Source organism: Dipodomys ordii, unplaced genomic scaffold (assembly GCF_000151885.1).
Source record: "Dipodomys ordii isolate 6190 unplaced genomic scaffold, Dord_2.0 Scaffold31, whole genome shotgun sequence".
Lineage (NCBI taxonomy): Eukaryota > Metazoa > Chordata > Mammalia > Rodentia > Heteromyidae > Dipodomys > Dipodomys ordii.
The window spans coordinates 9,311,022-9,321,023 of NW_012267247.1; the positions used below are offsets into that span (position 1 = coordinate 9,311,022).

The 10,002-nt window shown below is 42.8% G+C and overlaps 1 protein-coding gene across 1 annotated transcript in view; it reads right to left on the reverse strand.

Moving 5' to 3' along the window:
- The window catches only part of Cops3 (COP9 signalosome subunit 3), a 42,788-nt gene that overhangs the window by 19,212 nt on the left and 13,574 nt on the right, over window positions 1-10,002 (reverse strand). Inside the window, exons 3-4 of the mRNA XM_013016339.1 lie at window positions 8,358-8,450; window positions 4,711-4,890 (exon numbers count right to left, since the gene is read on the reverse strand). Coding sequence (XP_012871793.1) covers window positions 4,711-4,890; window positions 8,358-8,450 — 273 coding nt within the window. The remainder of the gene's footprint in view (window positions 1-4,710; window positions 4,891-8,357; window positions 8,451-10,002) is intronic.

Below are 10,002 nucleotides of genomic sequence, written 5' to 3' on the forward strand. Positions count from 1 at the left end.
AAGAGCTGAGGGACAGCGCCCAGGCCCAGAGTTCAGGCCCCACAACCTGACCCAAAAAAGAATAAGAAGACACTTCAGGAAATATTCAGTTCCAGTTCTCCCCTATAGGCAAAAAAACCCAAAAAGGTCAAGAGATTTTGTAAACTTGACTAGTCTAATAGGGTCTAAATGGAAAGTCACTTCAATTTACATAATCAGAGCAACAAGTTCTGAGAAAATCTACCTCTCGAGCTAAAGAAGCACCATGCCCAATCCACTCTAGTCCGAAACCTAAGGGGAGCCCTCTAAGATCACATTACCTCAGGGAAATGTAGAAGGATTATTACCTGTTCATAAAAGTAGAGTGCTCTTTCAAAGTTCTTCAGCCCAGTATAGATCATCCCTCCATAATAATAGTAACATAAAAAGTGTTTTGCATCATAGGCTCCGTTCTCTTTACAAATATCCATCATGTCCACATCAAGATACGGAAGGGCAGGTTTAAAACATTTTGCCAGCAAACAAAGCTGTGAAAACATTTATGCCATATCGCTTTTTTTTCCAAATCATCATTTTAACTTTACTGTGGCAGGATTTAGCAGAAGAAAAATTCATAGATTCTATAAATTTCAAGGAAATGTTATTTTGGTTTACATTTTATTGATTAAAATAATCTAAATGTCAACACATAATTCTACTTATTTAGCCATTCAAAATGAAGCAGCATTTATTTTAAAAATAATAACTGCCTAAATAAGGTGGCATATACCACAGATTAAAAAATAAATACAAGGGGCTGGGAATATGGCTTCATGGTAGAGTGCTTGCCTACCATGCATGAAACCCTGAGTTCAATTCCTCAGTACTAGATACACAGAAAAGGCTCAAAGTAGCTGGGCGCTGGTGGCTCCTAGCTACTCAGGAGGATGAGATCTGAGGATCACAGTTCAAAGCCAGTCCAGGCAGGAAAGTCCATGAAACTCTTATCTCCAATAAACCACCAGAAAACCAGAAGTGGTGCTGTGGCTCAAGTGGTAGATTGCTCATCTTGAGCTGAAGAGCTCATGGACAGTGCCCAGGCCCAGAGTTCAAGTCCCACAACTGACAAAAGAAAAGAAAAAAGAAAAGGCTGAAGGTGGCACTGTGGCTCAAGAGGTAGAGTGCTAGTCTTGAACAAAAGAAGCTCAGGTACCTAGGACCTGAGTTCAAAGCCTCAAGACTGGCAAAAGAAAAAGAAAAACTCTACAAAAATAAAATAAAATAAGGGGCTGGGAAGGTGGCTCAGTGGTAGAGCACTTGCCTTGCATGCTTGAGGCCCTGGGTTTGATCCCTCAGCACCACATAAGAAAAAAGCCGGAAGTGGCGCTGTGGTTCAAGTGGTAGAGTGCTAGCCTTGAGCTGAAGAGCTGAGGGACAGCACCCAGGCCCAGAGTTCAGGCCCCACGACCGGACACAAAATAAATAAATAAATAAATAAATAAATAAAATAAAATACAACCTGTACAGTGGTGGTCCATGCTTGTAATTCTAGCTACTCAGAAAGCCACAATCTGAGGGTTGTGGTTCAAAGCCAGACCAAGTAGGAAGTTCATGAGATTATCTCCAATTAGTCACCAAGAAACTGGAAGTAGATCTGTGACTCAAGTGGTGGAGCTCTAGCCTTGAACACAAAAGCCCAGGGACAGTGCCCAGGCCCTGAGTTCAAGCCCCAACATTGGCTCTGAATGAATGAATAAATAAATGCAGACTCCACAGATGCACTTACCACCTAACTTATCCAATACCCATCTGTTTACAAGGGAGCAAACAAGAGTGTCTTTTTTCAACTAATTGAATGAGGAAATAATGTATGATAAACAGTGAAGATTGCCAGGTGTTGGTGGCTCACTCCTGTAATCCTAGCTACTCAGGAGGCTGAGATCTAAGGATCACAGTTCTAAACCAACCTGGGCAGAAAAGCCTGTGACACTCTTATTTCCAACTAACCACCAAAAAACAGGAAGTGGTGCTGTGGCTCAAAGTGGTAGAGTGCTAACCTTGAAACAAAGAGGCTCATCAACAGTACCCAGGGCCTGTGTTCAAGCCTCAGGACAGGCCAAAAAAAAAAAAAAAGTCAAAGAAAAAGAGATAGGGCTGGGACTGTAGCTTAGTGGTAGAGCTCTTGCCTAGCATACATGAAGCCCTGGGTTTGATACCTCAGTATCACATTAAACAGAAAAAGCTAGCAGTGGGGCTGTGGCTCAAGTGGTAGAGCACTAGCCTTGAGCACCAAGAGGCTCAAGGACAGTGCCCAAGCCCAAGTTCAAGCTCCAGGACCAAAAAAAAATGAAAGAGAAAAAGACACAGGGGAAGAGAAACTATTCTTTTTTTTTTTTTTTTGGTGGGGGGTTAGTCGTGGGGCTTGAACTCTGGGCCTGGGCACTGTCCCTGTGCTCTTCAGCTCAAGGCAAGCACTCTACCACTTGAGCCACAGTGCTACTTCTGGTTTTCTGAGTGGTTTATTGGAGATAAGAGTCTCAAGACCAGCTGGACCTGGTGGCTCACGACTGTAATCCTAGCTACTCAGGAGGCTGAGATCTGAGGATCGCAGTTCAAAGCCAGCCCGGGCAGGAGAGACCGGGCAGGAGAGACCTTGAGACACTTATCTCCAATAAACCACCAGAAAACTGGAAGTGGAGCTGTAGCTCAAGTGGTAGAGTGCTCGCCTTGAGCTGAAGAGCTGAGGGACAGCGCCCAGGCCGAGTTCAGGCCCCACAACCGGACCCAAAAAAAAAAAAAAAAGTATACAATTCAGGGGTTGGGAAGGTGGCTCAGTGGTAGAGTGCCTGCCTCGCATGCATGAGGGTTTGATTCCTCAGCACCACATACACAGAAAAAGCCAGAAGTGGCTCTGTAGTTGAAGTGGTAGAATACTAGCCTTGAGCTGAAGAGCTCAGGGACAGCGCCCAGGGGCAGAGTTCACAACCGACAAAAAAAAAAGTATGTGCTTCAGTGGTTTCCAGTATATTCAAAACTATTACCACTAATTTCAGAGCACTTTCATCCCCTCAAAATGAAGCCCTATTGATCAGTCCTTTCCTATTCTCGCCTCCCACAGCCAGGGTAATCATTACTCTACTCTTTATGTCTATGTAGTTAGATTAAATGACTTGTTATCTAGACATGTGTATAGATGGCATCAGATGAATAGTTCATAAGTTTTCAAATTCAAGGTTCATTCATACTAAGTAAAGTAAGGGGTCAGGGGCTGGGAAGGTGACTCAGTGGTAGAGTGCTTGCCTCACATGCATGAGGCCCTAGGTTCGATTCCTCAGCACCACATAAGCAGAAAAGGCTGGATATGGTGCTGTGGCTCAAGTGGTAGAGCACTAGCCTTGGGCTGAAGAGCTGAGGGACAGCACCCCGGCCCAAAGTTCAAGCGCCACGACCGACAAAAAATAAAAAAGTAAGGGTCAGTACCTCATTTCTTTGTATGGTTGAATACAATTAAACTACCATTTGTTTATCCATTTCTTAGTTGGTGAGCTTTCTGGGTTGTTTCTACCTTTGGCAATAATGAAAAATGCTTTTATTACATGCTTCGGTAGCTGTTGTACTTTGCCAAGTAATATCAAATATCAAAGCCATGAGAATATATTTTTTGTATGATTCCAATATGCTCTTTTTCTGTTGGTTGTGGGGAGTGAACTCAGGGCCTGGGCACTGTACCTGAGCTCTTTTGCTCAAGGCTAGTGCTCCACCATTTTGAGCCACGGTACCACTTCTCTGGCTGTTGTTTCAAATGTTATTCTAGTAGATATGAACTGGTATCACACAATGATTTGAATTTTAATGTCCTTTTCCTGCTTAGGCGTATGTCTGGCATGGCCTGCCTATGTTAGGCTTCCCATATAGCTAGACCCTCCTCAGTGAAGAACGGGTCTCTAGAACTTCTCACTTCAGTCTGGCTTCAAATTATGACCTAAGACTCTTAGCCTCTCACATAGCTAGAATAACAGTTGTTGAGTCACTGGCATTCAGCTTGGAATTACTCTTACAAATAAAAAATACATCTGTCTCATTTTCTGGAATTTAGGTAATAAATCTCTAGCTGCATACATACTATTAAAATAAGGTTGCTAGAACTAGAGGTGTGGCTCAAGTGGTAAGATCTGCCAGCTGTTGGGGAAAAAAGAGCTGAGCAAGAGAGTGTGAAACTGAGTTCAAACCCAATAGACAATGCTTGCCATTAGGTTCAAATCAAGTTTTAGAATAAGAAGACACTGCTGGGAAGGTGGCTCAGTGGTAGAGCACTTGCCTTGCATGCATGAGGCCCTGGGTTCGACTCCTCAGCACCACATAAGCAAAAAGAAAAAAGCCAAAAGTGGCGCTGTGGCTCAAGTGGTAGAGCACTAGCCTTGAGCTCAAGAGCTGAGGGACAGCGCCCAGGCCCAGAGTTCAGGCCCCACAACCTGACCCAAAAAAGAATAAGAAGACACTTCAGGAAATATTCAGTTCCAGTTCTCCCCTATAGGCAAAAAAACCCAAAAAGGTCAAGAGATTTTGTAAACTTGACTAGTCTAATAGGGTCTAAATGGAAAGTCACTTCAATTTACATAATCAGAGCAACAAGTTCTGAGAAAATCTACCTCTCGAGCTAAAGAAGCACCATGCCCAATCCACTCTAGTCCGAAACCTAAGGGGAGCCCTCTAAGATCACATTACCTCAGGGAAATGTAGAAGGATTATTACCTGTTCATAAAAGTAGAGTGCTCTTTCAAAGTTCTTCAGCCCAGTATAGATCATCCCTCCATAATAATAGTAACATAAAAAGTGTTTTGCATCATAGGCTCCGTTCTCTTTACAAATATCCATCATGTCCACATCAAGATACGGAAGGGCAGGTTTAAAACATTTTGCCAGCAAACAAAGCTGTGAAAACATTTATGCCATATCGCTTTTTTTTCCAAATCATCATTTTAACTTTACTGTGGCAGGATTTAGCAGAAGAAAAATTCATAGATTCTATAAATTTCAAGGAAATGTTATTTTGGTTTACATTTTATTGATTAAAATAATCTAAATGTCAACACATAATTCTACTTATTTAGCCATTCAAAATGAAGCAGCATTTATTTTAAAAATAATAACTGCCTAAATAAGGTGGCATATACCACAGATTAAAAAATAAATACAAGGGGCTGGGAATATGGCTTCATGGTAGAGTGCTTGCCTACCATGCATGAAACCCTGAGTTCAATTCCTCAGTACTAGATACACAGAAAAGGCTCAAAGTAGCTGGGCGCTGGTGGCTCCTAGCTACTCAGGAGGATGAGATCTGAGGATCACAGTTCAAAGCCAGTCCAGGCAGGAAAGTCCATGAAACTCTTATCTCCAATAAACCACCAGAAAACCAGAAGTGGTGCTGTGGCTCAAGTGGTAGATTGCTCATCTTGAGCTGAAGAGCTCATGGACAGTGCCCAGGCCCAGAGTTCAAGTCCCACAACTGACAAAAGAAAAGAAAAAAGAAAAGGCTGAAGGTGGCACTGTGGCTCAAGAGGTAGAGTGCTAGTCTTGAACAAAAGAAGCTCAGGTACCTAGGACCTGAGTTCAAAGCCTCAAGACTGGCAAAAGAAAAAGAAAAACTCTACAAAAATAAAATAAAATAAGGGGCTGGGAAGGTGGCTCAGTGGTAGAGCACTTGCCTTGCATGCTTGAGGCCCTGGGTTTGATCCCTCAGCACCACATAAGAAAAAAGCCGGAAGTGGCGCTGTGGTTCAAGTGGTAGAGTGCTAGCCTTGAGCTGAAGAGCTGAGGGACAGCACCCAGGCCCAGAGTTCAGGCCCCACGACCGGACACAAAATAAATAAATAAATAAATAAATAAATAAAATAAAATACAACCTGTACAGTGGTGGTCCATGCTTGTAATTCTAGCTACTCAGAAAGCCACAATCTGAGGGTTGTGGTTCAAAGCCAGACCAAGTAGGAAGTTCATGAGATTATCTCCAATTAGTCACCAAGAAACTGGAAGTAGATCTGTGACTCAAGTGGTGGAGCTCTAGCCTTGAACACAAAAGCCCAGGGACAGTGCCCAGGCCCTGAGTTCAAGCCCCAACATTGGCTCTGAATGAATGAATAAATAAATGCAGACTCCACAGATGCACTTACCACCTAACTTATCCAATACCCATCTGTTTACAAGGGAGCAAACAAGAGTGTCTTTTTTCAACTAATTGAATGAGGAAATAATGTATGATAAACAGTGAAGATTGCCAGGTGTTGGTGGCTCACTCCTGTAATCCTAGCTACTCAGGAGGCTGAGATCTAAGGATCACAGTTCTAAACCAACCTGGGCAGAAAAGCCTGTGACACTCTTATTTCCAACTAACCACCAAAAAACAGGAAGTGGTGCTGTGGCTCAAAGTGGTAGAGTGCTAACCTTGAAACAAAGAGGCTCATCAACAGTACCCAGGGCCTGTGTTCAAGCCTCAGGACAGGCCAAAAAAAAAAAAAAAGTCAAAGAAAAAGAGATAGGGCTGGGACTGTAGCTTAGTGGTAGAGCTCTTGCCTAGCATACATGAAGCCCTGGGTTTGATACCTCAGTATCACATTAAACAGAAAAAGCTAGCAGTGGGGCTGTGGCTCAAGTGGTAGAGCACTAGCCTTGAGCACCAAGAGGCTCAAGGACAGTGCCCAAGCCCAAGTTCAAGCTCCAGGACCAAAAAAAAATGAAAGAGAAAAAGACACAGGGGAAGAGAAACTATTCTTTTTTTTTTTTTTTTGGTGGGGGGTTAGTCGTGGGGCTTGAACTCTGGGCCTGGGCACTGTCCCTGTGCTCTTCAGCTCAAGGCAAGCACTCTACCACTTGAGCCACAGTGCTACTTCTGGTTTTCTGAGTGGTTTATTGGAGATAAGAGTCTCAAGACCAGCTGGACCTGGTGGCTCACGACTGTAATCCTAGCTACTCAGGAGGCTGAGATCTGAGGATCGCAGTTCAAAGCCAGCCCGGGCAGGAGAGACCGGGCAGGAGAGACCTTGAGACACTTATCTCCAATAAACCACCAGAAAACTGGAAGTGGAGCTGTAGCTCAAGTGGTAGAGTGCTCGCCTTGAGCTGAAGAGCTGAGGGACAGTGCCCAGGCCCAGAGTTCAAGCCCCACGACTGACCAAAAAAAAAAAAAAGAGTCTCAAGACCTTTCCTACTTAAGCTGGCTTTGAACCATGATCCTCAGATCTCAGCTTCCTGAGTAGCTAGGATTACAGGCGTGAGCCACCGGCACCTGGCTTCATACTTATTTTTTAGTGCATAAAGCATCTTAGAAAGGATATGTAAGAAACTAACATACACACAGCATCCACAAATTAAAAAAAAATACTACCACAGATTTTCTTTGGCGAGAAGAAATGGTACCTAGCAAATAAGAAGTAGCAATACTTCATATCCTCCCTTTTGCTTTTTTTTTCTTATGCCAGAACCTCAGTATTATTCCTGAACTTTCATACTCAAGACTACTGCTCTACCACTTGAACCACAGCTCCATCTCTGGTTTTTCAGTGGCTAATTGGAGATAAAAGTCTCAAGCCACAAAAAATAATAGATGAACAATGAATGTGTCTATGTGTGTGAGTGTGTGTATGTATGTGTGTGTGCTCATACTAGGGTTTGAATTGAGGCCCTGGGAGCTGTCCCTGAGCATTTTCCACTCAAGAATGGAATTTTACCAATTAAACCATTGTTCCACTTCTAGTTTTTTAGTTGTTAATTAAAGATAAGAGTCTCATGACTGGGGCTGGGAAGGTGGCTCAGTGGTAGAGCGCTTGCCTTGTACGCCTGAGGCCCTGGGTTCAATTCCTCAGCACCACATAAGCAAAAAGAAAAAAGCCGGAAGTGGCGCCATCACTCAAGTGGTAGAGCACTGGCCTTGAGCTGAAGAGCTGAAGGACAGTGCCCAGGCCCAGAGTTCAAGCACCATGACTGAACCCAAAAAAAAAAAAAAGAAGAGTCTCATGACTTCCCTGCCCAAGCTGGCTTCAAACTGCAATCCTCAGATCTCAGTCTCCAGAGTAGCTAGGATTACATGAACCACCAGCTCTTGGCTAAACAACAAATTTACCATATAAAAGTTACCTATGCTTATTCTCAAGTAATAAATCCTCCTCAGGTTCCACATTTGCATTAAAAGAAAATGACCTTAATTTTTCCAAATGTTAAAAATGAATTACCACATCCTAAAAGGTTACTATACTAGCCAAGCCCCACCTTACATATTTCAACTTCTACAACTATATAGCATAATCCTCAGCAATTTATTTTTACCTATTTAATCAATGTGGAGCAAGCCCACAAATAGCCTTATACCTCTAGCCAGGGGAGAATCATACACTTTGGTTACTTACCTGGCAGAGATCAGCATGTATTGAGGTCAGCTGATTTGTATTCATCTGCATCTTGTCTATGGCTTGCTTAAGGATGCCAATTCCTCGAAGGGGCTGTCAGAAATGACATCTCTTTCAGATAAGTTCTCAAAGATGGCAGCACAATGGATCTTAATGTTGTCACTTACAAATAAAAAATAACACTAATTGACAGGTTCTTTTAAATAACAACACGAGGTTTCCATACTCTGTCAGGAAATGCCTGCCCTCATTAAGTCTGGAAATATTTTCTTAAGTTGTTTCTAAGATATTTATGTAATTCAATACCATATTTTAAATCAACAGCTTTCTAAAAAATAACTACCAATAATCAAAAACAAAATTATTTTCTTAATAATTGAATATATTTAAATCCAAAGAAAATTTTTCCACATCATTTATAATAAACATGACTCTAAACTTAGAAACTAAGTTCAAACATGCTGGTATGTTTTCCACAGGGCAATCTGGCCCTTCTCTAGTAGTAGATCACTACTAAATCTAAAATCACAAGTCACAGATGGTCTCTGTTTCCTACCCATTATAAATAATAAGACTTTTTTGCCAGGTGCCAGTGACTCACACCTATAATCCTAGCTACTCAGAAGGTTAAGATCTGGGGATCAAGGTTCAAAGCCAGAGCTGGCAGGGAAGTCAGTGAGTTTGTTTATCTCCAATTAACTACCAAAAAAGCCAGAAGTGGAGCTGTGGCTCTAGTGGTGATAGAGTGCTAGCCTTCAGAAGAAAAGCTCAGAGATAGCACCAAGGTCCTCAGTTCAAACCCCAGGACTGGCACAAAAAGAAAGAAAAGGAAAAGGAGAGAGAAGAGGAGAGGAAAGAAGAGGAGAGGAGAGGAGAGGGCAGGCAGGAAGGAAGGAGAGAAGGAAGGAAGGGAGAGGGAGGGAGAGGAAGGGAGGAAGGGAATGAAGGAAAGAGAGAGAAAAAGAGAGAGACTGATTATCATGTGAGACACAATCAGTCTCTGGTCAGAAGATGAGATTATAAATTACTTATATGTTTTTCATAAAGACTCGGTGGCTGGGAATGTGGCTTACTCGTAGAGTGCTTGCCTAGTGTATATGAAGCCCTAGGTTTGATTCCTCAGTACCACATACCACATAAACAGAAAAAGCCAGAAGTAGTGTTGTGGCTTGAGTGGTAGAGCACTAGCCTTGAGCTGAGGAGCTCAGGGACAGACAGCACCCAGGCCTAGAGTTCAAGCCCCACAACCAACCAAAAAAAGAAAAGCCAGAAGTGGAGCTATGGCTCAAGTAGTAGAGGGCTAACCTTGAGCAAAAGAGCACACGCACACACACACACACACACACACACACACACACACCGTATTAGAACAAACAAAAAGAGATCAGAGACAGCACACACACACACACACACACACACACCCTGTATTAGAACAAAAAAAAGAGATCAGAGACAGCACACACACACACACACACACACTGTATTAGAACAAACAAAAAGAGATCAGAGACAGCACACACACACACACACACACACACCCTGTATTAGAACAAACAAAAAGAGATCAGAGACAGCACGCACACACACACACACACACACACCCTGTATTAGAACAAACAAAAAGAGATCAGAGACAGCACACACA